At 35.8% G+C, this 17,985-nt stretch overlaps 2 protein-coding genes across 3 annotated transcripts; one reads left to right on the top strand and one right to left on the bottom strand.

The window, feature by feature from the left end:
- The first annotated feature begins 30 nt into the window (after nt 1-30).
- Nucleotides 31-3,915, top strand: LOC137407818 (ethyl acetate hydrolase-like). 2 transcript variants are annotated; one of them, XM_068094199.1, is made up of 6 exons: nt 31-769; nt 947-1,166; nt 2,557-2,657; nt 2,922-3,061; nt 3,509-3,595; nt 3,718-3,915. In XM_068094199.1, exons 1-6 carry the CDS (start codon nt 435-437, stop codon nt 3,786-3,788), a joined length of 954 nt encoding a protein of 317 aa, XP_067950300.1. In that variant the 5' UTR covers nt 31-434; the 3' UTR covers nt 3,789-3,915. The 2 variants fall into 2 exon arrangements, 1 of the variants encoding a protein (XP_067950300.1); XR_010980039.1 differs by lacking the exons at nt 31-769; nt 947-1,166; nt 2,557-2,657; nt 2,922-3,061 and adding an exon at nt 3,091-3,276 and having other exon boundaries at nt 3,718-3,770.
- On the bottom strand, nt 3,662-17,710 carry LOC137407799 (minor histocompatibility antigen H13-like). Its single transcript, XM_068094183.1, has 11 exons — nt 17,493-17,710; nt 11,564-11,662; nt 8,964-9,046; nt 8,424-8,512; nt 8,240-8,325; nt 5,942-6,067; nt 5,721-5,778; nt 4,526-4,646; nt 4,279-4,381; nt 4,103-4,188; nt 3,662-3,981 (listed from the first exon to the last, which is right to left on the bottom strand). The coding sequence occupies exons 1-11, from the start codon at nt 17,664-17,666 to the stop codon at nt 3,918-3,920; spliced, it is 1,089 nt and encodes a 362-aa protein (XP_067950284.1). The 5' UTR covers nt 17,667-17,710; the 3' UTR covers nt 3,662-3,917.
- Between the last annotated feature and the right edge of the window lie 275 nt (nt 17,711-17,985).

Here is a 17,985-nt window from a genome sequence, read left to right as displayed (position 1 = left end):
GAAACAGACAAACATTGAGATTTATATTTATATATAGATTTAGTTATTATGTTAAACTGGAGTAGAAATCTTGTTGCTGTCCAGCTAAATGATAATCTGTTAAAAATTTTTCTGCCTTAAGCTGAAGAACTTGGACTCTACCTTGAGATTGATGTGACTGATTTCACAGGGAAGTCTAATGCATCAGTAGAGCAGGTACACACTATATATTTATACAGTGGCATCCTCTACTGAACTTCATACCGCATTGTTATTATCATTTACCTACGAGATAGACTAAAAGCTGATAGGCGTTGCCAAAGATAAAGAGGGTGATCAAGCTTACGCTTCGCGTCGTGTAAGATAAAATCATTCACGGTCTCCTAACAATCACACGACAACTAGTAAATAGTTCACCAGTCTGACGGCAGTAGCAAGAGCTCTCTTTTTGCAAGATGGCTACAGAACTAGTAGGAGAATCAAGATCGTATGTAGAACATGTGAACAATGTAGGAGCTTTAGACATGTCTCAGCCTATTCAAGCACTGCGTGAACTTAGTGAACGAACTGCCCAGATGTACAAGGGAGACTTCGAATTCGTGGGAACAGCGGAAGAGAAACTTGTGCCAGTCAAAGTTGATAGCGCAAGCCATCAAGTACCTGTGACGGTGCTGCGCCCAGAACGTGAGTCTGGAGATAAATTGAACAAAGTCTTGGTATATTTTCATGGTGGAGGCTGGGTCTGGTCAAGTAGAAATACACACATGAAGTTCTGTGAGATGATAGCAAGGTAGGTTGTAAAATACATATCTACCTTGTGGTTCAGGCTAATTTTAATCACTGCCATTTCTATGCTGCGATTCATATACTACGATTGATAAGTAGTAAAAACATACAACAAAGTGAAACAGCATTTTGGTTAATCTTTCAACTTCGTTCATCATCAGGAGGTTTCTTGCTATTTCAGTCGATGTAACTGTGTGGTGGTGAACGTGGAGTACAGGCTTAGCCCTGAGCATAAGTTTCCTGCCTGCTATGACGATGCAGTGGCTGTAGTCAACTGGTGTCAAGATAACAAGAAACTTCTTACTAACTGTGACTCACCACTTGTTGGGGTGGGCGGAGACTCAGCTGGTGGAAACATAGCGGCATCTGTCTGCCACCTTGTCAAAGGCCTTGCATTTCAGGTACAAATTTTTTCAATTTAGTTTTGAATGAGTTATGGGATGCAAGTGGTATTTCAGCTACTTATTTAGTCCAATCATGTAAATGTTTTCAAAGCTTCAACCATCAGGTTTTACGAACAGAAGCAAAGAGCGTTATACGATTAGCTTTACTGGGAAGTTGTAGCTGCTCATGCCTGATACTCCAACAAGCCGGACATTTGAACAAGCACAATTTTTTCTCTATTGAAAGTGTTGGCTAACACATTCGCGTTGCAAACAGTAGAACTATTTAATTCTAAAAATCTTTCACTCATGTATCTTTGACCTTGAATTTGAACTGATTCTGAATGATGAAAATAACATGAAACAAGGATTTCATAAATCCTTGGTTACCAAAAAAAACTGTGGGAGTTTCTCATAATAAAGGCACTATTTGTAGTGTTCAATATAAATCAAAAGGGTTCGTACGACCATTGAGTATGAATACATCTCGAGCTCTAATGGACAATAATAGTACTACTTCTTAACTGTATAGAGCGAAAACTCACAGTTGATATGAGAAGAGTAAAACCAAAAAATAAAATAAAAAAGAAACAGCAAGGGTCAACAAATAAATGGAGATCAACGTCTCTCACTATATCTCAGAAAACAACCAAGTCTCAATACTAACAGATTTAAAGAGTACCAGATTATCGTATAAGATCGCCCTTTGATTATAAGAAAGTTCTCATAGGTCGCCTTTCGCTATCGTACATGTAGATGTATATCTCACATCTGACTGAGTAGTGGCGAAATTGTCAGTCATATTACAATGACTTCGCGTAGAACCAGAGAGCACTCCTCGCTGCTCTGCCTTTAATATCTGTTTCCCACATTTAATTCCATCAAAGCTAGTTCAAACTGTCCAATCAGCTGGGTCATATAAGCATAAGACCCTCTACCTTTTCCCATAATCTTAGACATGGGCTATAAGATTATCCATTCGACCACCAACTTAAGCGCAGGCACTTTCCCATTTCCTGGTGTAGGCTACTCTTTATGGATATGCGCAATGCTTCCGCTAATATTTGAAATTATCAGAAATGCAATAATCTATTTCCCTTACTTGAGTTGATAAAAAAATAAGTTTGATCTCATATTTATAGTCGAATATGGTAGAAATTTATAAATACGTTGGTACTTCACAAAATACAAACAATGAGCATTGCAATGCCCTGCAAAGCTATTTCTGTACATTTATACATTAGACTCTTGCCTAATAGCTAAGGGGCAAGAAATGACTTGAATGAAATACATTAAAATGTAATTCTTAATCACAATACTAAATATCTTGAGCCTAGACAATGGAGGAAACAGGTCTAAATGTGGCTTTATGTAGTCTTGCTAATAATTATTTCAATTTTCTATTCAGGTTCTGATTTATCCTTCTCTGACTCTTACCAAAAGAAATCATTACCCTTCTTATTTCAAATATGGAGAAGGGCTACTTCTTACAAAGGAGATGATGGCCTGGTAAGCGTTACCGTTCTTTTGGTAGCCTAGTTTATGTAACCAGATGCACTCAGCAGAATGAATCACTAGTAATCAACAACAAACAGTTTACTCTAGCGGTCTAGCCTGCATTACTACAACAACGGCTAAATAACGTAACTAGTGATTCCAACTATTGCCAGTGCTAAGAAACCTATTTTGGAACCAGAAAACTATTGCCTTATTGTCAATAACATATATTGTTATCGTTGATGTTAAAAATGCTCCCATTCTGTAATTTCACAGGTTTGTTAGCCATTTCCTCACAAACCCGGATGAAACGGAAGATTCTCGTTGTAGCCCAATGAACAATACAGAATTTGCTGGCCTGCCACCCGCTTTGTTTATTGTATCAGAATGTGATCCACTGGCCGACCAAAGCCCAGGTTCCTAATACTACCTATTTTCATTTCTACCAATTCTGTTACATAGCTTGATCTTATGACTTTTTTATGAGTTTTTCTCATAAAAGTCTGAATAGTCTGAACAGCTACTATTATCATGTCAATCATATAAAAGCTGACCTTTCTAAAATTAGTGCATATGAATTCTACCATTGAATTACAGCTATATCGTTCAAAGGGATATTTCAACAACAAGGGTAATCTCACCCTTGTTGTCCCAAATATCCCTTTGAACGAATTGTTTTAAATTATCAACATTGAATCTTCCTCTAGCAACTTGTAGACCAAAATCTGCTTTTGAGACTGAGAAGGTATATATTTAACATTTGCGCACTTAAAATAATACGACTATAAATCGCGTACATATACTTGCTGTTACCCGCATATCTCTTCCTCTGTCACACCTTTACGCAATATTGATTTTATTAGAATATGAGAAGAAGCTACAAGGTGCTCAAATAAACACTAAACGTGTGACTCTGAAAGGAACAGTTCATGGATTTGTAAGCAAGCCAGGTACTGTTACTAGAGTCTTATGAATGAACATATACACATATTCACTGTACAGTGGTTGAAGCCAAAGCACATTTTACAGACAAATTTATTTATTGTCATACGAACGAACCACATTATTTTAGGTTACTTCAAGGATACTACAGCAAGGACAGTTGGATGTATTGCAGACTTTCTCTCCAGCTACAACGAATAGTGCCAAACAAGAAAACCGAATTTGATTAGAATTTCTAGCCAGTTATTCCGAGATGTATGATATGATAAGAATATTAACATATGATGTGCATCGGAAATCATATAATAAAGCAGATGTTTTATAGAGATCTTAGTCGTCCTTTTTATCGGTAGTTTCTTCAGTTGGGACCACAGGTTCCGGGTTGTCCTCATACCTACAAAACGCAGAGCAAGCTCTAGTCAACCGTCAGCTACATGTAGGAGAATAAAACACCTCGGTGTAAGACCACTAATCACTACACGTAACTTAGCATCTTAGAAGAGAAAACAACTTACTCAAACATGGTTTTGAGATCACCTTTGACAAGAGCCAAACCCACCGGGATGATGATACAGCATGGCACGAGATAGAGCAAAGCAGGCTGTAACAAAGACAAATTTTCCCATAGCACGAGCTATCCCTTCACTGATCATAAAATAATAGACAAAGCTAAAACACTGACCGTCCTTACCTGAGCGTGCTTGAAGTAGTGCATTACAAAAATAGTCAGCCCGAGACCGAGTATGTATGCGAAATAACAAGAGTAGAAGTAGAACTTGCTGTCTTTTCCTCGACTACAAAACCAGATGCATCAGTCAGCAATCGCCACACAAATCAAAATACACCAGTCTTCCAAATTACTAATAATCTTGTTCTCTATTATAATTACATTTATAATAAATGTACTGCTCCGTTTGGTGATGGAAGAGTGAACTTACCTACAGTCATAGCGTAGCAAGATGGCCACGAATATGCCAGGAATCACAATATCTCCTAGCCCAAGCATAGCAAAGTTCTTTGCTTCCAGCCAATTTTCTAACAAATCTTGAGGGAACACCACTGAAAGCAGACAAGTACATTGAGAGAACTTATCCTAAACAAAACAACTAGGGATCAAAGTGTACTCACATCTATCAAGTGTATCTAACATCAGCTGTTTTGCAGAACATTGATGTTCATTGTCAGCACTAATACTCACAAATAATAGTCCTGTATTATTTTTATAGTTTAACACTTTTTGGAGGGCCTTTGTGACTTTTCTAAAACTGTAAAGGTTGTAAAAGCATACAAAGTATGCAGTGACATATTTAGCATGCAAAATATCTTCTGTATATAACTATACAAGTCTGTTTATTTCAATGGTGGCATTTAGTTACAACATTGCAACGTGACCATTTTTGTTGTTTTTTATTAATTGTAGAGAAATACTGGAGTTTTGCACCAGAGTTGAAGGAATCAAAGTCAATGTGAAAATACTCGTGATGAATTTCATAAATACCTTGATTAGTTGGTAATCATGATATAGCATACAAAAGATATGTGAGATGATATTTTGAGTGTTCACTGGCTGGTACATACATATGCACGAAGGAATGATAAAACGCAGTATAGTTTTCAATGGCTCTGGAGAAAAATCGCTTTTGAATCAACGTGGGGAATAGAGACTCTGCAATACAATCTGAATATACCTGTAGGTCGTAAGCTCTTGTCTAAAATCATATCCTAAAAATGGTAAGAAAATGAAGATTAAAATACATCATTTTTTATTTTTTAATCTTTCAGGAAGCTTTTCATAGCGGAGCTAGTGTAATATACATAGCATAATTACAATAAATACAATGCCAGCTTTTAGTATTATCTTTAAGTGAAAAAAGTAAAGCTAGACACAACAAGCAGCTCTAGCTGTAACAGTACCATGGAGGAACCTCTTCTTTTTGTGACTAATTATAACATTCAGGGTGTTGAGTTGAACAGGCTATCCAATAAGATTTGACTACACAACCATAGAAGCACAAGGCCATCCATTAAGACTTAACTACACAACCATAGAAACATAAAGCTATCCAATAAGACTTAACTACACAACCATAGAAACACATCACTTAAGTAATGCAGCACTTACTTAGTACTTACATTTTATAGGAGCATCAAATGACTTGGCAACTGTAACCATAACATCTGTACCAAATACCTGTCAGTGAAATGAAGACAGGATAACAAATTTATGACATTGAGATTTGCTGAGAATACAATAATACAAGCCTACAAGATATCGGAGCGGTGCAGACAACTATAAAAAACGTGTATAAAAATACGTTTATTTGTGATGTGAGATAAACCTTAGTAAAACTCACCCAGAAAATGTCATAGAAGAAAAGGCCACCAAGAAGGATGCAGCCTATCATCACAGTGTTCAACTGTAAGATCTCAATTCCATTGATCGCAAAGGCAAGGCCGAGCACATTGTTGGCAATCCAATGCTGTCAATTATTAGCAATGCTCTATGAAAATATGTTGGAGTCAAGACAGAGATATAAAAAAAAACTACCTTGTTTGTTCAGACCTACAATAATGATAGAAGCGCAATGTCTGTGGCCCGGAGTGAACAAGGTTGAACAAACGACAACGTCTAATGCATACTAGGATACACCCACACATACACACTAATAACAAGCTTGATGTACACTGACTAAACTAAGGTAAGTCACTTGATGTACACCGACTAAACTAAGGTAAGTCACTTGATGTACACCGACTAAACTAAGGTAAGTCACTTGATGTACACCGACTAAACTAAGGTAAGTCACTTGATGTACACCGACTAAACTAAGGTAAGTCACTTGATGTACACCGACTAAACTAAGGTAAGTCACTTGATGTACACCGACTAAACTAAGGTAAGTCATATTCACAAGAAACATAGTCAAAACAATTCAACTCAACATGAAATCCAAAAGGAAAATAAGCTGAACTTCCAACAACAACAGTTATAAAACAGACAAACAAAAATGCATTCAAGTGGTTAGCTGAATAATGATTACTAGGTTTCAAAGTGAACAGGCAGGAAAAGTTAACAGGAAAAGTTCATTAAGACAGCAATGATGAATGACTCCTTAATTACTCTTCAAAGATGCTGATGGAGAACACAGTCATATTCTAAACAAGAATTTTACACTTGTTACTAACTACACTCTAAAGAACAAACAAATCTCATAACTCAATCTGGACTATTTCTGGAGAAATTTTATGTACTTTTTTGTTAATTTTGATAATCAGCGCCTGCATGATCGCAGGTAGAACAAATCTTAGTGACCGAACGTTGTAACAATAATTGTTTTTATAAGCGTTTTAATGTTTTGTGTAAACATTACATACAACTTTTCTGGGATGAGGTCAGTTTAACTCTTTTATATATTTTGCAACTAAAATACTTAACGATCAAGTGATTGCGAGAGTATATATAATATCTTTGCTGGCATTATGAACTTGGGTGAAACTTCCCGTATTACATTTTTGGGTAATGATTCATTGTCTGTTTAGAAAACTGTGACCACGAAATTTGAAGAGTCATGAGCATCACAGATAATTTTTGTCTGACTCTTCACTTTCCATCGGATATTGCGTATAATTGTGCATGCCAGTACTCATATGACAAAAACATGTTGAACCAAAAATAACTTTGAAGACAGATGTACATAACTTCATAATGTCTTGGGTTAGTCAACGCGCAAGTAAAAACAAGGAATGAAGCACAAAATACACCCAACACCTAAACAATGTACTATTACCAATCTTGTAATAATTACATCCTCCAAACATCAGAACCCAAAATTAGATCCGATAACCATTATGAAGTGTCACCTTCTCATATATGTACCACTCTACAGATACTCAACAGATCACCTACCTTCTCATATATATACTACTCTACAGATACTCAACAGATCACCTACCTTCTCATACATGTACCACACTACAGATACTCAACAGATCAATTCCCTTCTCATATATGTACCACTCTACAGATACTCAACAGATCACCTACCTTCTCATACATGTACCACTCTACAGATACTCAACAGATCACCTACCTTCTCCTATATGTACCACTCTACAGATACTCAACAGATCACCTACCTTCTCATATATGTACCACTCTACAGATACTCAACAGATCACCTACCTTCTCATATATGTACCACTCTACAGATACTCAACAGATCACCTACCTTCTCATACATGTACCACTCTACAGATACTCAACAGATCAACTACCTTCTCATATATGTACCACTCTACAGATACTCAACAGATCCCCTCCCTTCTCATATATGTACCACACTACTGAAACTCAACAGATCACCTACCTTCTCATAAATGTACCACACTATAGATACTCAACAGATCACCTATCTTCTCATATACTGTATATATATACCACTCTACAGATACTCAACAGATCACCTACCTTCTCATACATGTACCACTCTACAGATACTCAACAGATAACCTCCCTTCTCATATATATACCACTCTACAGATACTCAACAGATCACCTCCCTTCTCATATATGTACCACACTACTGAAACTCAACAGATCACCTACCTTCTCATAAATGTACCACACTACAGATACTCAACAGATCACCTACCTTCTCATATATATACCAGACTCCAAACATTGAACAGATTGCAAGAACCATCAGATCTTTTCGGTCAAATCGGCAATCCAAATGCTCTAAAACATGCAAATTTTATATTTACTTCCAATGGTGTCTACTATCTAATAGAAGACACACAGACTCCTGATGTGAAACAGCTAAATATAAAGAATACCTTCCATTGACTCTCCTTCTCCTTCTGTAAACTTGAAATGATATTTGCTATTCGGGAAGGCAGCAGGAATGAGCAGCTTTAGGAATGGACTATAACAAGATGCGGTATATTAACGGCTAACTATAAGAGATGGCCATGTTACATGATATAGCTGCAGTATACTAACAAACAATTAAAAAAGAAGATCAAGTTATAGCTGTGGTATATTAACAGATAACTTTAAGAGATTATCATGCTACGTAAAGCCATCGATGGCAATATGCAGCAAATGCAATGGAGATATCTAATGAATTGTAGACACGAACGCACGCACACGCCCCAATACACCATGTCTCCAATCTTGTTAAAAGGAATAAGGAGCATTACTGTAATGGAGAGCTTAATTTGAACAAAAAATAATTGAATACGACATCTTATTTTAAAAACTGCAATTGTCTGGAAAAACTGGCAAATGGAAATACGTGATATAGAGAGTAAAATGAATGACAGAATGCTACATCTGCATACGGTTAGAAGTTACTACACTAACCAGTGACTTACCCTGCTATATGAGCCAGTGCAAGTATTCCTAATACAAGGAAATAGCTGGAGAGAAGCATGTTGACATATTCCTTAGAGAACATCTGCAAAAACCAGAGCAATAACATCTAAGCTATGCAATGAGCATAGCTGAGCATATATGAACACCACATGTGTATTAACTGTGCTGTTTTATATATGAACACTACATGTGTATTAACTGTGCTGTTCTGTATATTAACACTACATGTGTATTAACTGTGCTGTTCTGTATATGAACACCACATGTGTATTAACTGTGCTGTTCTGTATATTAACACTACATGCGTATTAACTGTGCTGTTTTATATATGAACACCACATGTGTATTAACTGTGCTGTTTTTATATGAACACCACATGTGTATTAATATTAACTTTGCTCTTTTGTATATGAACACCACATGTGTATTAACTGTGCTGTTCTGTATATTAACACTACATGCGTATTAACTGTGCTGCTTCATATATGAACACTACACGTGTATTAACTGTGCTGTTCTGTATATTAACACTACATGTGTATTAACTGTGCTGTTCTGTATATGAACACCACATGTGTATTAACTGTGCTGTTCTGTATATTAACACTACATGCGTATTAACTGTGCTGTTTTATATATGAACACCACATGTGTATTAACTGTGCTGTTTTTATATGAACACCACATGTGTATTAATATTAACTTTGCTCTTTTGTATATGAACACCACATATGTATTAACTGTGCTGTTTTATATACAAACACTACATGCGTATTAACTGTGCTGTTTTCTATATGAACACCACATGTGTATTAACTGTGCTGTTTTATATATGAGCACCACACGTGTTCTAACTGCACTGTTTTATATACAAACACCACGTGTGTAGTAACTGTGCTCCTTTATATACAAACATGAAAGCTTGTGAGATCAACACGCCACATGCCAAAACATACCAAGCCATGAAGCATTTCAAACATTTTGTTCGACATAGATTAATAGTAAGAAAGCTCACCAAAAAACCTGACCACAAAATACTTCATACAGTGCTGCAATATGAGTTACAAGCTTGGGTAATTAAAGGCAAACAAAAACTGTAGAAGTTATTGTAGTTGGTCAGATTTGAGTAACAGCAGCAAGATAGCTGCGAGTTCTATGTATGAAGAGGTTTATGAGGTGAGCAATGTTATGCATAAAGCATACAATCATAGAGTGCAAAATGTGGCCTCTGTACTCAATACTGACTGTCATTGCTGACTGTGACTCAATGGGTACTTCCTGTTTGAGTAGTTCAACTCCTGACACCACGCCAATTAGCTACAACCATGCTTGCAAGTCAATGTTGCGTCACCCCTTGTGACTGCCTATAGTATTGCTGCAGTGGGTGTTAGAAATGCATAATTCTAACCTTACTTACAGAACACAATTTAAAGAACTATCAAGCAAAGATAGAAACAAGAGAAATATTCTTGTCATAGTTAACGTTGCATCTTCAGCAAAAATGTTTTCATGCAGCACATTCATACAGTAGTCAAAACATTGAGTTTGATTGGCTATAACATTCATACAGTAGTCAAAACATTGAGTTTGATTGGCTATAACATTCATACAGTAGTCAAAACATTGAGTTTGATTGGCTATAACATTCATACAGTAATCAAAACATTGAGTTTGATTGGCTATAACATTCATACAGTAGTCAAAACATTGAGTTTGATTGGCTATAACATTCATACAGTAGTCAAAACATTGAGTTTGATTGGCTATAACATTCATACAGTAGTCAAAACATTGAGTTTGATTGGCTATAACATTCATACAGTAGTCAAAACATTGAGTTTGATTGGCTATAACATTCATACAGTAGTCAAAACATTGAGTTTGATTGGCTATAACATTCATACAGTAGTCAAAACATTGAGTTTGATTGGCTATAACATTCATACAGTAGTCAAAACATTGAGTTTGATTGGCTATGACATTCATACAGTAGTCAAAACATTGAGTTTGATTGGCTATGACACTCATACAGAAGTCAAAACATTGCGTTTGATCGGCTATGACATTCATACAGGAGTCAGAACATTGAGTTTGATAGGCTATAACATTCATACAGTAGTCTAAACATTGAGTTTGATAGGCTATAACATTCATACAGTAGTCAAAACATTGAGTTTGATTGGCTATGATACAATAGAAGATACTACTAATTAATTGTCCAAGGGGGTACCTTAATAGGCAAATATATTACATTTTTTCTTTCTTATAAGACTGATGTAACATTCAAAAAGCTCAGATGGCAGGCAAGGGAGAAGATAAATATACATGTAATAACCAAGATATTGCTACAAGAATCCTATAGAATTGCTAACTCATCATAATTCCACAATGGGCGGTCTCGTAGCGTTAAAAAATTAGACCTCTATGAAAAGATTTCATTAAAAACAAATGATCACAAACTGGCTCAGCTATTGAAAAAATGTTGTACAACAACACACTGCCATGCACTTTATGGTATTGAAACCAAAGCTCAAAGTTTCACACACTGTTTGATGGATGTGTGTGTAAATAGATAGAAATACAAAATTAATTGAAATACCTGAAAAATGATATAAATTCCAAGTAGAAAGCAGCTCGCTATAATAGGAAACAAGGCAGCATCCTTTCCTGTCATACGTTCCACCTTCTCTCCACTATCCTACAATGCAGAACAATTTGTCTACATTCTAGGGATCCGCTCAATAAGGACATGGATTAAAATATCATTTCTGTAGCTGGGGTGATCTCTTTACATGCTATATTGGCGCGCAGGCTTCACCATTATCTGTACACTGATTGCCATCCACAGTTGGCGATGAGTTGCATGTAAGGTTGTGTTTGAAATAACACTACAGATATATTAACTGCAGACAAATGAAAGTGATAATATTTAAAAAGTAACATGTTCCAGAGTTGAGATTTCGTTTACACTCTGCACGGAAGTAGATGATCAACACTGATCAACATAACATAATTAACTAACTGCTTTGCGCCAAATACTTGTCGATGTCCTTCCATGAGGTAGCTTGTGTACAAAAGTTGAACAGTAAATCATATTTCAACACGTTAGGCTAATTCCTTCAGACCCAGCAGACTTTTTTAAAGAACCGGAAAATGAGAAAAGACAATCAGACAACAGCTGTTCCTCTGCCTACTTCATAGACTTTCTATAATATTGCAATAGTTCATACAAAACAGTTCTACAGTACAATCAAAGACCCTCAAGCCAGTCCGTGCCCAAGACTCCCACAAGGAATCACGTAAATTTTATTTAAATATACCTGTTGGCAGACGGTTACATTACAATTGCAGATTTTGTAAAAGATCTCACGTTGGTCTTACAAGCTTAGGGCGGAAACAGGGGCCCTGAAAATTGTCTGGCACATAGAAACTGTATAGTGAGGCAGCATTAGTTCATGCTCTTTCAAGGTCAGGTCATATTTCTCAAACAGCATTGACTTGCCTGTGGTTGCTATCAAAAAACTGACTTCAATAAAATAAAACTGCTGAATAAATATAACACGCTGCGCTCTATTGAAAAAAAAGGAAGCTGTTTATAGCAAATCCTTCAATTAAACTGCCAGGCAAACTTGAGTGCAGATGGAAATAATGGCTGGGCATCATAGAAAATAATATGTTGACCAATTTTGTAGAAACAATTTCTGCTAACAATGAATTTCTATTGGAGCGTGTGGCTGCTTTCAATATACGTAGTATGGCAACCCATGACTGGGTCAAAATAAGTGTTAGCAGACCAAGCAAATAATTTAAAAGCACCACTAACTGCTGTTCAAAATTAGCAGGATAGGCGCCTGTTGCAAAGTTTATATACATTCATCAAGCAAACTACCACTGCTTAGAGTTCTGACAACCACCAAGAAATGTACAGAGAAATGAGCATAATTATTTACAAAGGCTTTAACAATAGAAATACAGCATAATAATACTGCAATTGGCATTAATTTATTTAGCAACTGTCTAAAACAGTGTAATTCCCACCTGAAATATAGAGTACTAGTGATCATTTATTTATTACAAAGTTAAGCAACTGTATCTTTGTATTGCAGACCATCAGCAACCTCTGACTACTCACCAGCAATATCCATTGAACGAAAACCACGGACTGAGTTATAAAAAAGAACTAATGTGTCTTCAGCCGGACCCATTAGTTGCAAATCAACATTCACTGATAACTGACAGCAGTATTATACATTTCGGCAGCAGTATTATACATATTCGTTACGGTTCAACTTTTGTTAAACAAATATTTAGTTAATTGGCCACTAAGGTTACTAATTTCAACTTTTGATTCCTTATTATAATTGCCGATTCAACTGTTACTAAGAATGAGTTCACTGTAGCAAACTTGTTGTGAATATGCTACTGCAGCTGCAACATACCTAACTATCCATGTAACTAAATAATTATGTTCACCTTACCCATAGCAAACTTTTCATGAGTTAAAACCTTACAAATTATTCCAAAAAGATCTGACACAAAAAACTAAATGCACGATTAAAATCTTAATAGTTCATTCATTCATAAATGCATAAAAATCAGCAGAAAAAACCTTGCCTGTTTTTCTCAAACTACATTTTAAAGCTGGGTTGTAAGGTTCCACTTTTTAAGCTAGAAGGCAAATGAGTGAATCATTTGAATCAGTGAAAAACTCTGTATCTTATAGGCATAATAACTCAAACTACCGGCATGTATTTGCCTAGTTGAGGTTTTGTAACCACAGGTTACATTTATGTTACAAGTTAAAAGGTATTTTTGGATTTTGCGAACTAAAGGATATGAAAATTTCACTTTGGAAGCTCTAAAAATGAAATGCATTAACATAACTAAAAACATCATTAAAATACTAATTTGCTATAAAAGAGGTTGTTTTAGCAAGGAAGAGTAATTCAGTTTGGCAGTTCTTTAGTAAACAAAACTTCACATTAGACCAAAAGCTCATTAAATTATTTTTTATCGTCTATTTGTCAAACCTGGTGGTTTTAGACGCGTGTCGCTCTATGACTAGAAATGACTCAGTTAAGACGAGATTACTAATGCATCATATATGGCGCCTTACAGTGCCTCGCGTTGCGCGTTCACATTTCGAGTTGTACAACTCGAGTTGCCGTGTTGTACAACTCGGCCTGGGTTTTTGATGAACTTTAGTTGTGTTACACAAAACTAACACGGGTTCGTAAAGAAAGCAAAGTGAGTAATTGGGGTGTCTCATTTACAGAAATTTAATAATAATAATTTAAATATATATACACATTTAAATTATATATATTGGCGATATTTGCGCATATTTGTGTCTATAAATATAACGAGACAAAAACAATTGTAGAATGTAAAAAGTAAACTAAAAAACAATCTATGTGGGAGCTGGGCCACTTCTTTTTCAAATGAAAAAAGAGTTATCTCTCTAGAACCTGACAAGAAACTGAATGAACACCGAAAATGAACATAGAAATTATTTCAACGGCGTTTAATGATGTACCAAAATAAATTCCATATACCCTACAGGATGAATTTATTCACGGAGTTATATTTCGCGAAAATTGTCTTTTCATCCATATTCGAGGATTAATTTATTCGCGGCAGAAAACTGTCACTCTCTATGAAGAGTTAACTCTATTACGTCTACTAATAGAGTTAATCATACGCATGCGCGCATTGCGTGTTTCGTTTACTATTTAGCTTACAACTACGGGTCGATCGTGCTAAGCTATAAATTTTTTGCTGCGTTCAGAGGTTTTTACGAATATTCATAGATTTGGAGGCCTTTGATGAACCAACAATTTTTGGTAAGTAATGAGTTTTTTCAAAACCATTTACTAAATTAGTTGAATTTTACTTTGGTTCTTCGGTATAACGCAATATTTATTTTTTCCATCCTTACTGCTTCATTATTTGTTTTAGTGTGAGAGAGAGATTTTTCATCATACACGCAAGCACAATGACTGCAAGGGTGGTATATGCCATTCTTGAAAGATCACCAATTATTCAGGGAGGTCTGGAAATTGAGGTAGAAGTGACCGCAGCTACTTACGAGGAAAATATATCTGTTTAAAAAAAAGGAACAAATACGCCTTTACGAGCACAAACCTTTGGCCAACCGGCAGAACTTTGCAATAGTAAGCTACGAGGAGAGTTCTGATGATAACTTCCTTACCAGCCATGTAGTAGCGAGAGAATCGCCTTTAACATCTACCCAAGACAGTGACAGCGATATAGAGCTGCTATTACCAAAATAACTAGTCAGAGAGCACCATTAAACGCTAGTATTCACTTATCAAGAGTATCAGTTTAATTTTATTGCTCTAGACAACCGCCATATAGACTAAACTGTTTATATTTACTCCATTCATTGTTTGTAAAATTGTATTTGTATTTGAAACATTTTATTTGTACACTCAATTTTGTAATAAATTATAATATATCTATACATGAAATAAAATATATAATTTAATCATGTTTGCTGCAGCGATATCAAGGAGTTGTTGTCGATGAAGGGGTCTAGGTTGACTGGTTGCTTCTCTGCCAATATTTCTGCCACGGTGAATATTACTACTTGTCTCTAGTTTTCGTAATCGGAGTAGGTTGTTTCATTTTCAATCTGCAGTAAACACAAAAAAGAAAAATATTAATAAGTGCAAAAACAATAGCTGAAGTATTTAATGAAAGCGATCAGTATTTAAACAAAATAATTAACTAATGCAGTTAATTATAGAAAAACGTAAAAACGTATCTGCACTGCAAAGCAAATACATACCATAATGTCCAGATCAGGATCGTCCTCAACTTCGGTATTAGAGATTGATGGAGTTGATTTCAATGTAAAAATACTAGGAGAGATTTTTTGCGATGACGAAGCCATGCCGAGTAACTTGTGAAAACCTTGAATAATTTTGTAAAGTTTGATGCAATGGCAATAAAACTCGAAGCCCGGCGATGATTTCAAAGAAGTTTTGGAACTCGGCTACGTTTAGTACCTCTACCTAGTGGCTATTTTTGCGATGACGCTATTCTGCATATCTTGTGACAACCTTGAATAATTTTGTAAGGAAATGTGATGCATTGGCAATGGTGTTAGCTCAAAAGCCCAGGCAATGATTTTAAAAATGTTTTGAAACTCAACTACGTTTAATATTTATATTAAAAACCAGCCTAGCGGCTAGTTTTTAATTTAATGCAGTAGTTATTCTCCCTTGTGATTAAAAATAGAACTAATTATTCACGGAATTTTATAATTCGCGGAGTTGCCTGTTCGCGAAATCGCGAATTTTTATAACCAACGAATATTTTCATCCTGTAGGGTAGCTAAAGAAAATGAAACGATGAGATGAGATGTTCTCAAGCCGAGTTGTTGAACTCGAGTTGTTGTTGAAAGAACTCGGCTTGGGTTTTGATGAACTCGAGTTGTGCAACTCGAGTTGTACAACTCGAGTTATATTTACGCAACTCGAGTTTGCAACTCGAGTTTTACAACTCGAGTTGTGTAACTCGAGTTGTACAACTCAAGTTGCAAACTCGGCACACTATAATTCGCCATTTAGTTCTAGTTTTACAGTCCATATATACATAGTTTAATTTCTATTAGCTAACGGGTGCCTATTGATGTACCATTGTTAATATAACCAGATCTACAGTTATCCTACCGTAATACCAATATATTGCACCTTACTTTTGAAAAGTCGTGTTGCGTGTTCACAACTCCAGTTGTACAACTCGAGTTGTGAACGCGCAACGCGAGGCACTGTAAAGCGCCATACATCATAGCAGCACAAGAGAAATGTTTTTTTTGTAGCTGATAGCAACAAATGCTAGTCAATACTATCATATTTCATACCAAATTGTATTGTTAATACTTACTCTGTTTCTAAACAGAGTAAGTAATTTTACATATTTATTACAAGTATTTATTATATTTTACACTTGTATGATAATTAAACAAAAATGGTCTGTTAAGTGTTAGGATGATTGGAGAACAAACCAAACGCCGTGAGAATCACACTTGGATATGTTTATGCATGCATCATAAGACAGCTATATTGCACATGAATATATCAAGCGCGGGGCTATGTCAAAACCTTTCGTCATGTCCTATGATCGTTGAATTACCGTACGTCTCAAACTCTATAAGTCTATATAAATTTTATATCTATCACCGTAAGCTTAGGTTGCTCTAATGACGTAGAGACATGGGCTTAAAAGCTTCAGAAATTTATGTAATGAGCTATCAATAGCTTTGATCTTACATAATTTATGATGAGATGATTTGATCTATGTCAACGAACAGGACCGCCGGTTACATTCTCTTCGACTGCAACAATTGCTAATGGGAAGGTACTGATCAATGCTGATACCATTCGTTTAAAAAACATCTGAATATTTTCTGTCAACTCCTAGCATTATCTTAAATATACAAATTAAGCAAATAAACATTTTCTTTTCATGACACAATATATTTGGCATGTGAAATTACTTACTTGCTGCTTTTTATGATATTTGATCGACTTCAAAGATCCAATATAAATAGAAATTACAGCCATGCTAAAAAGAGCACCATATGCTAAAAGCATTCCCTCTGGAGATGCTGGAATCTTTTCTGCTGTTGCATTAGTTACAGTTTCCGAGGCATTTTCTAACGATGAGTCCGCCATGACTACCAGATGTTGTAGAAATTACCAAAAAGCCACGACGAGAAGAATTATTAGTCCGAGTGGGCAACCAAAGTTTGTTAGAACGTTTCATTATACCCCCGTCAAATTATCATAACAACTTTTAAAGGTCCGGTCTTTTTCAGAACTGCTCGCTATATCGTTAGCCTTCATACGTGTCAATCAAAACCCTGTATTATACAGAGGCGAGGTCGAGGGATATGATAGGTTGTAGAGAAGATGTATCGAATACATTGAAGGACACAGCATACTTCCTCTGCGCAAGAATTGAAGCCGACAGTCTTGTGAAGACGCGCTTTTT

This window comes from Watersipora subatra, chromosome 1 (assembly GCF_963576615.1).
Source record: "Watersipora subatra chromosome 1, tzWatSuba1.1, whole genome shotgun sequence".
Taxonomy (NCBI): Eukaryota; Metazoa; Bryozoa; class Gymnolaemata; order Cheilostomatida; family Watersiporidae; genus Watersipora; species Watersipora subatra.
Note: the sequence above shows the minus strand (reverse complement) of the source record. Positions and strands in the feature narration are given on the sequence as shown.